The sequence below is a fragment of the Pipistrellus hanaki genome (assembly GCF_964339955.1).
Source record: "Pipistrellus hanaki genome assembly, chromosome: 14".
Taxonomy (NCBI): domain Eukaryota; kingdom Metazoa; phylum Chordata; class Mammalia; order Chiroptera; family Vespertilionidae; genus Pipistrellus; species Pipistrellus hanaki.
Window position 1 is genome coordinate 18,637,210 of NC_140516.1, and position 18,221 is coordinate 18,655,430.

At 36.1% G+C, this 18,221-nt stretch overlaps 1 protein-coding gene across 3 annotated transcripts in view; it reads right to left on the bottom strand.

The window, feature by feature from the left end:
- Nucleotides 1-18,221, bottom strand: part of MYPN (myopalladin) — an 88,837-nt gene that overhangs the window by 53,303 nt on the left and 17,313 nt on the right. For all 3 annotated transcript variants that reach the window (XM_084904240.1, XM_084904241.1, XM_084904239.1), the window contains one exon: nucleotides 7,021-7,923. In XM_084904240.1, coding sequence (XP_084760366.1) covers nucleotides 7,021-7,922 — 902 coding nt within the window. In that variant the 5' untranslated portion in view covers nucleotide 7,923. The remainder of the gene's footprint in view (nucleotides 1-7,020; nucleotides 7,924-18,221) is intronic.

Sequence of the window (18,221 nt, forward strand, 5' to 3'; positions counted from 1 at the left end):
GATCGCGTCTATTGACCACTTGTTTATCTGGCTCTTGGCCAGATATGGCACATTCTAGATGCTCCAAAAAGTGTTGTATACATGTTAAATGAATGAATTTAAATTAGGATTATTATAGCCTAAAGTCTTCCATTTTTTTTTTTTAAAAGAAGGCCTGGGGTCTGAAAAAGATCTTTCCTTGATTGTCTAGAACCATCTTTGTCTAACAATGCCTGAAACAACTAAAAGGTAATATGTTTACTTACTGACATGTTCAGCTCTCTCCCTGACCGAAGTGACTCTTCATATACTGAGTGCAACAGGAATATACTGGACAGTAGGATAATATTAAATGTTTTCTAACAGGACCCAAAGTTATGCTGGATTTCATGATAAAATTTGGTGTTTTCTGTATCTTGTTTAACTGAGTTTCCCACTGATGGGTGTGGGGAAGATTTGTCTATGCTTTAACTTTTATTAAAATATTAATTTTTCTGAATGGTAACTTAAGAAAAGCATAAATAAAATAGTTGCCTAATATAAACTCATCAAGACTACCCTTTACCACATAGCCAACTTTAGGCAAGAGGGAGGATGAATAAATGTGAAGTTCAGAATAATTCCTAAAATAATTTTAAAGGATTAATTACTTTGAATAGGGATGACTAGAAACTTTTTTTCCTCTTTCTAGAATTCCTCTTTTCTTTCACTTATAGCACTTACTATTGAACTACTGTATAAATCACTTCTTTATTAAATATATGGTTTATTGTCTATTTCTTTCACTTCATGTAGAATAAAATTTATCAGGAAATTCTGTTTTATTTACTGATGAACCCTAAGTGCTTGGAATAGTTCCTGATGCATAGTGAGTACTGAATAATTATTATTGAACAAATAAGTAAACAAATATATTACGTTTTCTAGTTTTGTTATTAATGCAATATACTTGATTTTTCCCCCAATGTTACATATTTAAAGTAAATTTCTTTAAAAAAATATATTTTATTGATTTTTCACAGAGAGGAGGAGAGAGGGATAGAGAGTTAGAAACATCGATGAGAGAGAATCATTGATCAGCTGCCTCTTGCACACCCCCTACTGAGGATGCGCCCACAACCAAGGTACATGCCCTTGACTGGAATCGAACCCAGGACCTTTCAGTCCTCAGGCCGACGCTCTATCCACTGAGCCAAACCGGTCCCGGCTAAAGTAAAGTTCTTATTTTCATCTATTTGCTATGTTAATCTTTCTTTAAGAATAAATTCTATTTGTTCAACTTGGAGCCTCTTTTATAGAGTTGCCTTTGTTTGCCCCAAGAATTTCAAGTTTTGTTTGTCATAATAAAAATCAATGTTCTTTACCATAGTAACAATATAAAAGGGGGAAATCATAAAATAATATCAATAAAAGCAGAAAAAATTCAACATCAGTCATGATTTTAAAAAAATCATATTTCTAAACTAAAGGAAACTGCAACAAAATCCTACATAATGGTGAAAAATGGAAGTCATTCTCTTTTAGAACACAAACAAGACTGTAGCACCTAGTATCAACACTTCTAGTCAACATTGTACAGGAGGGCTTAGCTAGCTTAACTGAAATATAAGACACAGGAGAATATATTAGAATGTTTATAATAGCGTTGTTCATATTAGGAAAAAGAAACTGGAAGCAATGCAAATATACATCAATATCCTCCAGCCTTGCAATTAAATAGCAATGAAAATGAGTGAATTAGAGTTATATGCCAACATATATAAAATATATACATGGATATATGTTTTAGGGAAAAATTCAAGTAGAGAAGAATATATACATTGATTTCACTTATATAACATTTTAAAAACATGAAATACTAATATTATTTTAAAAAACTTATGAAAACTTGCAAACATCTACAAAGTAGAGACACTGGTTTATGAACCCAATGCACACATTACTTAGCTTCAACAAATTATCAACAAGTAGCAAATAAGTTTCTTATATATTCTCCACTTCTCCCCACCTTGGATTATTTTAATGTAAATCTAGGATTTTTGTCATTTCACCTGTAAATACTTCTGTACCGATATTGTTTAGGGTTATAAATTAGTCTGGTTTTTAATCTCAGATCCTGCCTCAAAGGACCACGTGCTATGGTGAGGTGACTCCAACACAATTCCTTTAAGTGAACAGGTGTTCTGTTGGAGTGAAGACTAAGGAGCAGGTGCTAGAATGTTAACTGCAGATTGCAACATCTGGGTCAAGGAACTGAGCAGGGGGAGACCTTTGGGGGTTGGGAGGAGGTCCCTCCAGGTCAGGAAAAAGAATTTGCAAAAATGCTCAGCACAGAAACAAACAGCAATTTGTTAAAATACAGATGTATGGGCCTCACTCCTACAGGGCCTGAGTCAGTAGGTCCAAGGTGGAACCTGTGAATTTGCATACCCACCAAGGTCCCAGGTGACGCTGACACTGCTGATCCAGGGACCTGCTTTAGTAGCGTGTTCTAGGAACCTCTCAAACTCTAGCCTCTGTTCCCTCTCTAAACTTATCTCAAATCATTTAATCTTTCCTCTTTATCTTCTGGTGATGCCATTTTCTTCAATTCCTTTAAGTGAACCATTGTCTTGCTGCCTCAAGAGCTCAAATTTGCTGTTCCCTCATCCTGCAACACTTTCCCTCACACCTCATTTTGCTGGGCTAATTCCTAGTCCTCTTTTATGTCTCAGCTTAAGTACCACTTTTCAGAAAAATCTTCTCTAATATACTCTCAAGGTTTGATTTATTTGCTATATGCCTCTCCTTTATGACATTTATCACAATTGTAATTATACAATCATTTATGAAATATTTCTTTATTGTCTGTGTTCCTTTCTAGATTCCAGGCTCCATGCTTTAATTTTAGTGCTTTAATTTTCAGTACATATACCATTATTGGCACTTAATATTTGTTGGATTAATGAATAATGGAAGGTATCTAGATTTTCCCCAAAAAGAACAAGAAAAACCCTTAAATAATGTAATATTTAAAAATATTTACATAATATTTCACATGATAATTATATATACAGGGTTGGGCAAAAGTAGGTTTACAATTGTTCACATGGAAAATAATACAATAATTAATAAATAATAATACAAGAATAAACTGTGTTTCTCATACTCACCACTGTAAACCAACTTTTGCCCACCTGTATAATTTCTTATAACATTTTAAAGAATTGTTCTAAACCATTTAAGATAAAGATATTTTTCTTCATAACTAATTTATTTCCTCAGCACACTACTAGAAAGCATAGGTCCAGAAGTACCAATGGCAAAATTTAACAGCCAAAGCAGGCATGGACATTTATAAAAGGTAAATTTGTGCTGCTTCAGAAGGTTGCATACAAGCAAATATACTTAGTGTGACCCAGCTGTACATTCCTGGGGAAAGAATTTGGAGTCATGATATATAAAAGGATCATGGCCATTTGCTGTGAATTCCTGTAGACTCTTTCATCTGTGGGTAACCCATGAGTGTATTTCATTTCCTAAGACAAATCCTCCAATGAACCTATGTCTAAGATTAACAAGCTTTCAAAAACACTAGTGATATAGAATACCATCCCTACAAAACAAAGCATTTTCTATCCAATTCACTTGGAAATCAACAAAGATATGCAAAAATGATTTTTCATTGTGCTAACCTAGGGTTACAAGAACATAAGTAAAATACTGATTATACACAGGAGCACAGATACAAGGTTAGACCCCAGTTTCCAGAAAGACGTTACATTTCCTTGAAAAAACAGCAAAAGGGTGATTTTCTTATTCCCTGTGGTGTTCTTATATGGCAACCCCAAATGTCTCATTATTATTTTAAAATGAATCCTATGGATCAAAACCTATGCTCCTGGGTTCTATGGAGATGTCTTCATTTCTGGGGTAAGCAAGCAGGTAGGGGCTGGAGGGTCTCCCCACCCAACCCTAGTCAATTCCCAAAGCACTAATTTTATCTTTTTATTTTTTTTAAAAGTGTGTATGTGTGAAATATGTATTGGGTAACATGTAAACAAACTTATTATGAGAAGAAATGTGGAAGGAGTTACTGGTAGAAGAAGGTTGGAAAATACCATTCCAGTCTAGCACTACTAGAAGTTAGTTCCAAGTATTACCTGTATTTTTAGTCCCTTTGTAATTACAGAGATATTGTGTCAGGCTTTTCCTGGTGTCCAGGTCATCTTGGACTGTTCCCAGTCCCACTGCCTTCTCTCTTGACCTTCAGACCTGCATTTCCGACAGCCTATTGGATAGGATCCCTTCATTTCCTCACATTCAAGTCATCAAACTCCTCCATAAATCATCCACCTCTTGCATTTTCTCAGTCCTTGCCAGTGATCCCATAATTCTCTCAGGTGCCCAGCTTCAAACTTGTGGAGTAAATTTTTTTTTTTTTTAGTTTTCCTTCTTAGCTAATCAATCACCAGTTCAGCTTGATTTCTTGTCTCCTATATTTATTGCTCGCTCAAGTCTTTTCTCTGTTTTCCTAGTGCCCCCATGCCAGTCCCATCAGAGCATTTGCTGCCTGGGATAGCTTCCTTTGTAGTCTCATGGTTCCATTCATTTCTGATCTAACTCATTCTTCCAGATTAATGCTACCTAAATGCTCCCTTTCATATTGTTACTTTCCTATACACAACTGTAGATGGTTTCCATTTGGTTTGCGACCAAGTCTAAACTATTCTGCTTTGCTTTTAAGGCTCTTCAAAATCACCTGATTCCACTCTTCTTTCTAGTTAGATCAGTTCCTGTCACATAAAAATAGTGCAATTTCTGTGTCTGTATCTTCATATGAACATGTTGAGTGGACCTGGCCTAAAGCAACCTATCTCTCTACCTACTTCTTCAGTCTTTTCCCTCATCTTTTCTCACCTGTTACCCCAAGTTTCTCACATAGCCAAGTACTTGTAATTCCCTGAAAACACTTGTCTCTGGGCCTTTGCTCTTGCTTTTCTCTTCCACCCTATGTCTCTTCAAACTGAAGTTGCACCTCCTGTGTTAACTCTTATTTATCCTGCACTCCAGGCAAAGTAATCACATCTTATTGTGAGTTGTCATTGCACCCTATACATACTTCTATTATAGCCTTTATTATACAATATTGTAATGTTTTGATTACATTTGTCTGATCGCTCTTTTAAATTTGAGCTACCCTCTCAGAATAGTTTTATATATATATAAAAGACTGGTTGACCAGTCACTATGATGCTCACTGACCACTAGGGGGCTGACACTCAACACAAGAGCTGTCCACTGGTGGTCAGTGCACTCCACAGCCAACCTCCTGCAGTCGGCCAACATCCTGTGGTCCCTCCCCCCGGCTGGATAACCTTGATCGGCCCCCATGGGGACTGGGCGAGATGCCCTGATTAGCCCTGATTGCCAGCCAGGCCAAGGGACCCCACCCATACACAAATTTGTGTACTGGGTCTCTAGTTATTAATATTAATACTATTTCTGTTCTATCATATGAATATTCTCTAAGAAAAATATGAGGAACTGCTTACATACTGAGAATAAGTGTTAAATACTAACAAGGTCATGTTCTAGTGGTAATTAGGTATTAGGGAAGCAAAGTAACTCTTACAGGACTCTAAATACCAGCAATTCTCTACAAAAATAATACACTGCAAGCACATTATTCACATATTATTATAGGGTTACAGGTAGCAAATGTCACCTTGGGGCTACAGCTATATCCACATTTTGTTGGGCCTGAAGGTCATAAATGTGGAAGTTCTGCATAAAAAAAAAAAAAATCAGAACCCAAAGTTAGGTATAGTTTATGCAAATGAGGAGCCCTAAAGCTTAGGCTTCATCTGCTTCACAGAAAAGCTGAGTGGTTGGCACATAAAAGGTGGATTTTCTCTCTACTCATCTGTCATACTAGGGAAAGGCTTGGACATTAGGAAGAATAGTATTCATTAAACTGATGTCAAAAAGTTTATAATAAATACATTACCTGTAAAATGAATCTGTAAATCGACCTTAGCAACATCCTTATTTTATGTTTAATCTGTCAGCTTTTATTAGATTATTTGGCTTTCTTTAAAAATTGGGGGGGGGGGGAAATCACAGGTATTCATTGAGTATAGGTCATAAATACTTTCTTTTTCAAGTTTTAGTCTGTATACCTGTGCTGTCTGATACCATAATCATTAGCCACATGTGGTATTGAGCACTTAAAATGTCACCAGTACAACTGAGGGACTGAACTTTAAATTATTTTTAATTAAAAAAACTGATATCAACTCAATTTTACAAAATTGAATATTAGAAAAAAATTAAGTAGGTTTAGCATGACTTGTGTATGTCAATCTACTTTTTAAACTATAGGTTTTATAAAATCTAAATGTAAATTATTTATTTCCTAGGAAAATGTTGTAGGCAAATTGAGATGTACTGTAATTGTAGAATTCACATTGGATTTTGAAAGCCTAGTATGACAAAAAGAATGTAAACTATCATAAAAATAATGTTTATATTGGTTACATGTGGAAATGATAATGTTTTCATTTATTGGTTAAATAATGCACATTTAAAAAGTTAATTTTTCTCAGTCCTTACTTTTTTAAAATGTGGCTACTAGTCCTAGCAGGTATGGATCAGTGGATAGAGCCCCAGCCTGAGGACTGAAAGGTCCTGTGTTCGATTCCAGTCAAGGGCACATGCCCAGGTTGTGGTCTCGATCCCCAGTAGGGGACATGCAGGAGGCAGCCTATGAATGATTCTCTTTCATCATTGATGTTTCTATCTCTCTCTCCCTCTCCCTTCCTCTATGAAATAGATAAGAATATTAAAAATAAAAATAAAATAAAATAAAATGTGGCTACTAGAAAAATTTTAATTACATATATGGCTAACATTATATTTCTATTGGACAGTGCTGCTTTAAACTCTGTTTTTCTCAAAGGGAGTATATAATTTTTAAAACCACTTACTTAAAAGACAAACTTAGGAGAATCATGGTAGATGGAAAGCAATTACTAAGCATTACTCATGGGGCACTTTTACCTTACGTGAGGTGGTGGAATTCCTACCACTATGCAATCCAACTGTACTCTGGTTCCTTCTGGAACTTCTCTGCTCCATAACTTTTGAGTGAATCGGGGAGGTTGCCCCAGAGGTTCTTCATAGTACAAGGATGATGGTGAAGACCCTGGGGTGGTGTCTCCACCAGCTGCCTCGCTGGCAGCCTGCTCAGCCCCGCGCCGCTTGGCTTCCTGCTGCTCAAGGGCATGATTCACTTCGTTATCTCTAGTATCGGTCGGGATGGCAATGGGAACAGACGATCTTTCTCTTTTTTCTGATAGAGCTGAGAAACCGGAGCTATTTTCCTGCATAACTTTGTTTTGAGATTCCAATTTGCTCTTGTGGTTTTTGCAGGCCCGGGGCCTAATCCTTTTGGAGCTATGGGCTTTGAAAAGGGAGGACAGCTCTTCAATAAAATCAGCAGCCTTATTTAAGAATAGTTTTTTGGACTGAGACTCAGAACTATACTGTGGCCTTGTTGCCTCCGGAGGGCTCTCGTTAGAGCTGGTAGGACTTGGAGAGTTATCCTGGCGGAAGTTAGGGTCAAAACTTGATTTTGATGGGTGTTTCATCTGATCAGAAGAAAGACGTTTTCTGGCTTGAGCTTCATCTGTTTTCTCCAAAGGGTCGTGATTGATCGCCAATCTTGCCAGATTGACACTTTCATCTAATTCTTCTTGGCTCAGAAAAGCTGAAAGATCTGGAAGGTCGTCTTGGCTTCCTCCTCCTTCTGCATCCCCAGAAGGACTGCCAAAATGGAAAGGGTTGGAAGAAGGCTCTGCTCGGCTCCTCTCATCGTTTCCCCGATGTCTGGTTTCTGCTAAGTAGCTCTCTCTGAGGAGCTGAGAAATGGAAGTAGAAGCTTCTATGCTGTCGTCTTGCATGCTGTGAGAAAACAATAGTAATAAGTTTGGATCATTTCCAGAGAACAACAAGTCTATGTTTACTAAAGCATGATGGATTCCTAAGAATTTAAAGCTTGAAATAAACAATTGCCTAATTTTAACACTTTTACAAAATTTACTATAAAGACTTAAAGGCTATTCTCAAATTGTAAAATGAAGAGGAACTGAATGAGATTTTATTGAAATTGAAAATAAAAATATAGGCATTACCACTTTATTAAATTCTTTAAATATAAGTTCAACTGAGGAAGATATATATATATATATATATATATATATATATAGCTATAGTAACATTAAATAAAATTTCTAAATATAATTTTGACAGTATCTGTTAAGGGCTTTTAGTTATAAAGTACAGAGGTTTGCTCTCCATCCTCTCCCTTTTACCTTGAATGTAATAAAATAATAAAAATTAAAAGATATTGACAACATAATCTCAATTGGTTACTGAAATTATAAACTTGACCCAGCTCATGAAAATAATGCTTTTGTTTTAAGAAAGCTAGAAACATTTGTTTAAATTTGCTATTGTTTATAGGTTTAATCTGCTCTTGAAAACTATAATAATTTAGCCTTTTCAAATAAGGTATAACTAATTTAATTTCTATAAAGATATGAGTTAAACCCTAGGTTTTAAAATATCTCTTAAATTAACCTCAGTTAATTTAAGAAGGGAGATGGAAGACAGGAAAGTGGGGGCAAGACAAGACATTCCTCACTTTATACTCTTTCCTGACTTTTGAATTTTAATTATATGATCATATTACTGATTCAAAAATAAAAATTTTTGCCGGGACCGGTTTAGCTCAATGGATAGAGCGTCGGCTTGGGGACTGAAGGGACCCGGGTTCGATTCTGGTCAAGGGCATGTACCTTGGTTGCAGGCATATCCCCAGTAGGGGGTGTGCAAGAGGCAACTGATCAATGACTCTCTCTCATCGATGTTTCTAACTCTCTATCTCTCTCTCTTCCTCTCTGTACAAAATCAATAAAATATATATTTAAAATAAATAAATAAATAAATAAAAATAAAAATTTTTAAAGCTTAAGAAAATAGTACAGTACCCATAATTCTAAGTTCCCTGGACTAGAAAGTTTGGTAATGCAAACCAATGTTATATTATTAATATTATATCTATTTATTCATTCACACACTTACTAGAGGGATGGCAACTTGTGACCCACAGGCTGTTACTCCTCTCTCTCCTCCTTATAAAAGATGTAGCTAAGTGATTACAGTACTTTTTCCATCGACCTTGACTTTCTTAACACTCCACTCCATCTGCTACCACCAATCAATCAGAGATGGTAATGGAGATGAAAACTATTTGCCATTCTGCCCTAGCTGGTTTGGCTTAGTGGATAGAGCATTGGCCTGCAAACTGAAGGGTCCTGTGATCTATTTCAGTCAAGGGCACATGCCTAGATTGCAGGCTTGATCCCTAGGAGAGAGCATGCAGGAGGTAGCCAATCACTGATTCTGATCATTGATGTTTCTCTCTCTCTCTCCCTCTCCCTTCCTCTTTGAAATCAATTAAAAAACAACAACATTTTTAAAAAAAAGCTATTTACCACTTGTATACTAAGTGCTGGGCCTTGTGCTGGGAACATGGAGAGAAAACTAATCTCCTAAATCTTTTCTGTTTTTTATGACAAAACTTATTTCAGTTCACCTCTTATATGATAGTCTCACTTGTATCATAAATAAATTTCCCAAAGTTCTCAAACTTTTAAACTAACCTCTAAATTGGCAAAGTGAGCAATGACTTTGAGATGGCAATTACAGATGGCTAAAAGGATTACCTACAGCAGATATTTTCCCACTGTTGCAGCCTGGGATTTCCACTACTGAATCCATTTATTTGGGTAAGAAGTCTATTGTGTCTTAATAAAAGGTTAATTGAAAATGCAAAGACATTAAATGGGTACAAAGATTTATCTACAAAGATATTCATCATAGTATAGATGATAATATTAAAAAATTGGGATCATGTTCAATAAGAAATTAGTTAATTAAATTATTATATACTCATCAGATAGAACTATATGGCTGTGTTAAAGTTTTACAACTGTGAACGACACACATGAATGGGGGGAGAGGGGATTGGTAAGGTATGTACACATATAATATCTTAATTAAAAAAAACAAACAAAAAATAGTACATGAAAGTATAACTGACATCCCAATTGAAAATTTATTTATTTTGTGCATTAACTATGCAGCAGAATAGTTAAAGATATATGAAATCAGGTACAACATGCTATTTGAAAATGTAATTAATGTTCTGATTGAAAATGCTTCTCATTTGTTAATCAGCTACTTCATTAGCCTACTTTGAGTTTCTGTATATATTTAGATGTGAGGAAGAAAATTGAGAGCTTTATGAATCAGGATGGCCTTCTCCCTTTTGTTGGACATTACTCATATTGCATTTTAATGTACCTTTGTCTCTAACTATTTAATATGGCTTTTATCTTGAGCAATATGGAATGAGCATTGGCCTTAGAATCAGATTTGTTTTCAAATTATGGCTTCATTTCTCAGAAGTTATGTAACTTTGAGAAAATTACTTAACTTCTCTAAACTGGAATTCTCATCTGTAAAACATGGATAATACTTTTTCCGAGGGGAGTGAGGATTAACAACATAATGAAAGCAAAGCTCTTAAAACAGGACCCGTTATAATGGGCACCCAAACAATATTAGTAAAAATTAATACTTAGGTAAAGGAGATGTTAATGTTGAAAAACTTTTAAAATGCTTATATTTGGCTCAGCCAGTGTGACTCAGTGGTTGACCTACGAACCAGGAGGTCATAGTTCGATTCCCTGCCCAGGTTTGGGATTGATCCTCAGTGTAGAGTGTGCAGGAGACAGCCAATCAAGAATTTTCTCTCATTGATGTTTCTATCTCTCTCTCCCTCTCCCTTCCTCTCTAAAATCAATAAAAATTTACTTAAAAAAAATAAAAAGCTTGCCCTAACCGGTTTGGCTCAGTGGATAGAGCATCGGCCTGCAGACTAAAGAGACCCGGGTTCGATTCAGGTCAAGGGCATGTATGTTAGTTGCAGGCACATCCCCAGTAGGGGGTGTGCAGGAGGCAGCTGATCAATGTTTCTCTCTAATCCACATTTCTAACTCTCTCTCTCTCTCTCTCTTCCTCTCTGTAAAAAAATCAATGACATACTTTTAAAAAATAAAATAAAATAAATAAAAATCTTATTTTAGGGCAGAAATTGAAAAGAAAATACTTATATAAGTAATCACTGCAACTATTTTTTTTTTAAAGAAAAAAAGCTAATTAATGTGTAAATATGTGCCTATTCTGATGCTTATGGTTGTGAGAAATTTTTATAATAAAACTTCAGGTATTCAAAATAAAGAATTTATTTTTAAAAAATATATATTCTATTGATTTTTTTTACAGAGAGGAAGGGAGAGAGATAGAGAGCTATAAACATTGATGAGAGAGAAACATCGATCAGCTGACTCCTGCACCCCCCCGACACTGGGGATGTGCTCGCAACCAAGGCACATGCCCCTGACCAGAATCGAATCTGGTACCTTTCTTTTCTTTTTTTTCTTTTTTTTTTTTTTTAATATATTTTATTGATTTTTTTACAGAGAGGAAGGGAGAGAGATAGAGAGCTATAATAGAAATGTCGATGAGAGAGAAACATTGACCAGCTGCCTCTTGCACACCCCCTACTGGGGATGTGCCCACAACCAACGTACATGCTCTTGACCTTGACCTGAATCGAACCTGGGACCTTTCAGTCCGCAGACAGACGCTCTACCACTGAGCCAAACCGGTTTCAGAAATAAAGAATTTCTTTAATATTTTAGTGTAGTGTTTATTATCTAACACTTGGAGTTAGATAGATCTGGTTCAAATCCAATTCTGACACCTCTTAGTTGTATAAATTCAAGAAAGTTATTTAACTTTTGTAAGCTTCAGTTTACTCATTTATTAAGCAGGTATAATAACAGTAGCCATCTCATAGGTTGAAGTAATGATTAAATGTGTTTGGTATTTTATAGATGTTCAATAAATGGTAGTTACTATTATAATTATTGTTATTATAATCATTTAACAGCTTTAGCCACATTCCATGATAAGAAATGGAAGCAGGCTCTAGCTGGATTGGCTCAATGGATAGAGCATTGACCTGCAGACTGAAGGGTCCCAGGTTTCATTTCAGACAAGGGTGCATGCCTAGGTTGTGGGCTCAATCCCCAGTAGGGGCAAGCAGGAGGCAGCTGATCAATGATTCTCTCTCATCATTGATGTTTTATCTATCTGTCTCCCTCTCCCTTCCTTTCTGAAAGTTAAAGAGTAGTTATCGGTGGGAAAGGGTGAGAAATGGTCAGATTTGAGATATCTTTTGAAAATAGAGCGAGTGTGATTTGCTGATGGATTGAGTGTGGGATGGGAGAGAAAGAGCAGAGTAAAAGGTGACCACAATAATTACGGCTTGAGCAACTAGGTGAGTGGTGGAATGATTTACTTGAATGAGCCAAGAGCAGGTTTCAAGAAAGGAAATTAAAAGTTTTCTTAGACATTTTACCTACGATATTTTTTCTGCTTCTGAAAAAATTCAAACTTGGATTTTATGCCATTTTCAAAACAAAAAGGAGCAAATTGCCCTTGAAAACAGATAATGGTTGTAGTGAAATGGTCCTAGGTTGAAAATGAAACAATATGGCCTAAGCAATCATGACAGACTAGTAAATTATGGAAACTAACTTAGCCACATAGAATGCTTATTGAATGTTCTCTACTTTGCTAAATATCTCTGTTTTTTTTCCCCCCTAGGATTTTTCTTGAAAAGAAGATCTCTAAAAAACTTGCTGAAAATGTAAAAGTCCGATTCATACAAACAAAACTTGATGCTGATACCCTTGGGTATATAGTCATGTGCCATACAACAATGATTGGGTCAATGATGGAACATATATTCAATGATGGTCCCCTATAATTACTGTTAAAGTAGAGCTAAAACATTTTTGTTACCTCGTCCTGGTGTTGCCGCGGTAATGTCGTAAAGTACTAGTGCAAAGCATTACCGTTTGTGCTGTCTTGGGCTATCCAGAAGGACTGGAAATGCTTGGGTACTCAGCTGGCCACTACACTTTCCCATACACACTACCCCTTCCTAAACCAATGTGTCAGCTGGATTGACCCTTATAGTTCTTATTAGAATACAAGATAGCCTTCAGCAATAAGCATTAGAAAACTCCAAACAAAAAAAGAGTTTATTATTTACAGGCCCTGGAGCATACACAATATGCCATGGGCAACTGCAAGGTTGCAGGTAGAGAGAGAGAGAGAGAGGGAACAGGAGCCTGGCATTCTCTTTTTACTGGAGTCGAGGGTGGTAGCCTAGGTTTTCGTGGGCTCACTATTTATTGGTGAGCTTGAAACATAAAACCAGCCCTCGGATGGTTTGGTCTAGTGGATAGAGCACTGATCTAAGGAGTGAAGGGTCTCAGCTTCTATTCTGGCCAAGGGCACATACCTCAGTTGCAGCCTCCATCTCTGGCCCTGTTGGGGCAAATATGGGAGACAACCAATTGATGTGTCTCTCTCACATCAATGTTTCTCTCTTCCTGTCTCGCCCCCTCTCTTCTGAAAATCAATGGGAAAATATCCTTGAATGAGGATCGGCAAGAAATACAAATAAATAAATAAATAAATAAATAAATAAATAAATAAGAACCATGCCCTGGCTGGAGTGGCTTAGTTGGTTCGGAGTCATCTCATGCACCACAAGGTTGCCAGTTCCATTCCCGGTCAGGGCCCAGGTTGCATGCTCCATCGCCAGTATGGGATATGCAGGAGGCAGCCAATTGATATTTTGCTTTCACATTTATGTTTCTCGCACTCTCTCTTTCTTCCCCTCTCTCTAAAAATCAATTTAAAACATTTATTTTTAATATATATATATATATATATACAAGCCATAATTTAAGGCACGGGAAAAGGAAAAAACAAGTAACCCAAACGGTCAGTTACCAAAATCAACCAAGATTTCTAAAACAAAGGCACTCAGTGGGGTGAGGCAGCATGGTTATTTATCTAATCCTGAGACTGGCAATGCATTTATTCTAGGTAACCTTAGTTTAAGTGGATGCCTGGGTACTCGGGCATTTGCATTACACACACATAAAAAGTCAACTGTCAGGGCTCAGACTACATTACTCACGTGTTTGTGGTGATGCTTGTGTAAATAGCCCTTTTATGCTGCCAGTCTTATAAAAGTATAGCACATACAATGAACTAAAAGGCTAGAACATCCAGGTTTGTGATAGTCGCCCGATGAAATCACCTAACGACGCCTTTCTCAGAGCATATGCGCGTTAAGCAGGAAATGACTATTTCTTAACTCAGGTTAAGTCAGCATTACTCTTCATAGTTTTCTCTGGGAAAGCACTTTAGAAATGTAGAGCACTATACAAATTTAAGGTAACTCTTTTCTGTTGATGTGTAATTATTTTGTCTCTTAATTATATATGTGTGTGTGTGTGTGTATTTATGTGTGTATGTGTGTGTATTGATTTCAGAGAGGAAGGGAGAGGGAGAGAGAGATAGAAACATCAATGATGAGAGAAAATCATTGATTGGCTGCTTCCACATGCCCCACACTGGGGATTGAGCCCGTAACCTGGGCTTGAGTCCTGACTAGAAATGGAACCATGAGGTTGACACTCAACCACTGAGCTATGTTGGCCGGTCAATTGCCAGAATGTTCTTTAGGGAAAAAATGTTTAACAAAATTGACTTTGCTCACTCTCTTTAATGCTGGTATTGACCAGTTTGTCTTGTCTTCTATACCCCAAAATGTCACACAAGAGAAGTATTTAAATCAGTTCTGGAGAAACTCTTGCTGGGCCAAGAACCAAATCCCATTACATATAGACTAATCGAGCAGAGTTGGGTACATACCATCTTTTTAAAATTTGGCTGCAGATGGAATGCACTTGGAGGTAAATCCTTCTTCATTGTTACAAAATCATCCCCTCACTATGACAGTGAGCATCTCCATCTGTTTTATTTCTAGTCTAATTTTGGTGTGAGTGGCATTAGTAAATTAGTATATATTACATTACCAAAGTAAGCACTTGAGATATGTGGAAATATGTCAGTAACAGTATGGAAATAAGTCCCATTCTTAAAATTTCTCTTTCAGTTTGTCAGAGGAAAAACAGAAGATAAAATATAGACAAATGAAATGTGTCTATATTTTATTTTGAAAATAAAGAGACAGCAGAGGTTATATGTAGGATTAGTAGGAATCTATTTAATTAAGGGAATATACCTCAAGGGCAGACGTTTTAAATGTGAAAAGGTTTTTAGATAATAGGCAAAAGATGTGTAAGCCCTTCTCTTATATTGTTTGAATCAAATTGGTAAATATCAGAAGTTGGCAAGAAAGTAAAGTTTTAGTTTGTATGAAAGGAGGGGAGGTGGGCTACTATGAAACATACCATGTATGTTTTCATATACATAAGAAAATAATCACATAGAGAACCACTAATGTAAAGGATACTGAAGCCTAGAGCCCAAAGTTTGTATTTAATCTCAGAGATAGCAAAGAAACCAGTAAAAGTAAATTCTACAACCCATAGAAAAGCTAATGTAAGGCAAGCAAGAAGATTTCAGGAATCTAGGGCCAAAAAAAGGGTTTGGTGGTAGTCACAAAAAGTGATAGGCACAAAAGGTGATAGGCATGGGAAGTTTTACATCACTCTCAGAATTTCACTATTCATGATGAATTTAAATTAATATATAGGAAATCCCAAATGAGGAAACTATTCAATCCCCATGATCACAAAGATTCATTTTAAATAAGAAAAAAATTAACATTTTTGTACTCTCTCAGTCTCTTAATATTTTTGTCATTTTGTGTGTGTGATTAAGGGTTTGAAAAAAGACACACACACACACACACACACCCCTGACATAATACGTGTGCTAGATTGGGAGAGGAGCTAGTGTCCCAAAGAGGCTCCAGATTTCAAGATCTAGTTCTAGTTCAAGAACTTGGTGGGAAGGCTCTGTGGGCTCCTCCCACAGTGTGGAGTGTATTGTGACTCCAAGCAGAGGAGTGCGTAGCTTGTCAAGGTGACTCTGATATACATGAGCTCTAAGGACCCTATAGTGACTGCAGGTATAGTCACAACAACTTGTGTGCCCATCAAAAATGTATCTGCTGAAATAGGCTCTCAAATTTCTAAACAGACCATTCTCTCTTTACTGAGATTGTTTTCTTAGGCAAAAACGCAATGTTCTAGTAGTTTTTAAAGCTCCATATCAACTATGAAGCACCATTAAAATTTAAGAAAATATCTCCATGGTTTTGATTCTTCTTTATCTCTTAAGAAAATTCATTAAAACCTTTTCACTTTTTTGACTTGGCAATAACACCATGAGACAAGCAATGCCTTTGTCACATCTCAATGTCAATGAAGGAAACTAATTATTCTGGGATTAGCAGTATTATTTGTCTTATCCTTTCAGGTTAGTGAATTGAGTTTATTACTCCTATTACATATAGGAATTAACTGTTGAAATTTTTTAACTTAAAAATTTGTCACCTTTTTGCCAAGACCGGTTTGGCTCAATGGATAGAGCGTCGGCTTGGGGACTGAGAGGTCCCGGGTTCGATTCCGGTCAAGGGCATGTACCTTGGTTGCGGGCATATCCCCGGTGGGGGGTGTGCAAGAGGCAGCTGATCGATGACTCTCTCTCATCGATGTTTCTAACTCTCTATCTCTCTCCCTACCTCTCTACAAAATCAATAAAATATATTTAAAAAAAAATTTGTCACCTTTTCATATACTAACCTTATTTCAGTAAAGACCTTTCACAATTAAACCTGATTTACCTGCTGTGCCATTCTTTCAAACGTAAATTTGAAAAACCATCTCTATAAATTCCAAAACCATGTCTGCATAAAAACATGATCATTCAGTTTCTCTTGTTTATGAATTGCAGTTCTGAGTCTATTTTAGGAAACACATTGTAATAGAAACATGTAATAGTCTGTATTCAAAATTGATAAGTGGAACACTGGGGTTTTAACACATTGTTATGAGTTTCAATAGCATTAGCCATATTCTATAAGTGGGAATTAGGACAAACTTCCAGAATTTAGATAGTGTCTAGCTTTTTGTTTCATAGTCAATTATTGTAAGATTCTGTAATAATTATAATTTTGTCTCTTGACAAAGTAAGTAGAGTGCCCATATATTTCAGATTTCCTGAGATGCCCTTGATTTTCTTATTGTTAAATCATGTGTCAGACAGCATATTTTAATTTTAAAAAATTTTTATGGTTATAAGTAAATGCATTCTTAATTTCCTAGAAAATTATTATGAAATTTCTGTGAATCTAAGAGTTATTATTAAGGAGAGACTAAAAAGGTATGACAACTTTTTATGTTAGAGCCTGTAGAATTCATTTAATCATTACCACTGTGAAAGTAATTGGATCATAGTGATTTTTAGAGAAAGAAAACAGAGTAGCTATTTTATTTCTTTCAAATTAATGCTAGCATTTTTAATAAGTGTGAATAAAAATATGTTGATGCAGTAACAAAATTTCATAGCATTGTTACTATAATGTTCACTTTGGGGGAATGCGAATACAGATTAACCCATGTTCTCTTTTTCTTTGCTTATACAGTTTTTAAAATATAATGCAAGATGTGCATTTAATTACTGCCAATAGTGCAATGTCCTGGGCCAAACATTTGCCACTAACTGTCAAGTGTCTTTCTGATGCAGCTGAAGAGAAGAGAGAGAGAGAGAGAGAGAGAGAGAGAGAGAGAGGGAGAAAGGAGAAAGAAAGAGCAATGTCCTTTGAGCAAAACTTTCTGCAGCTGTTGTGTACATTAATCCAGGGAGCAGATCTCCCAACTCTAAATATAGCAAGCATATCCTCTTACATGATAAAAAAATAAAATAAAATGCAAGTCTTTCACTATAGAGTAATATTATTTTATATTTTATTTCCTATAAAAAGGAAATAGGCACTGCACATATATTCTCTATACAAACACCATTATTGTAGTAAGTGAATGTGTGGAAAATTCGAATGATATATGCAGCATGTTGTGACTTCCTCTGTTGAGATATTTTTCCTTAGTACCCAAGTAGACTGATCCCTGGGAATTTCATCAATCCCCTCCAAAATCTTTACATGTATAGAACTTTATTTTTCATGTGATATTGTGTCCCATCATACATAATTAGAAAGCTATCCTAGGTTT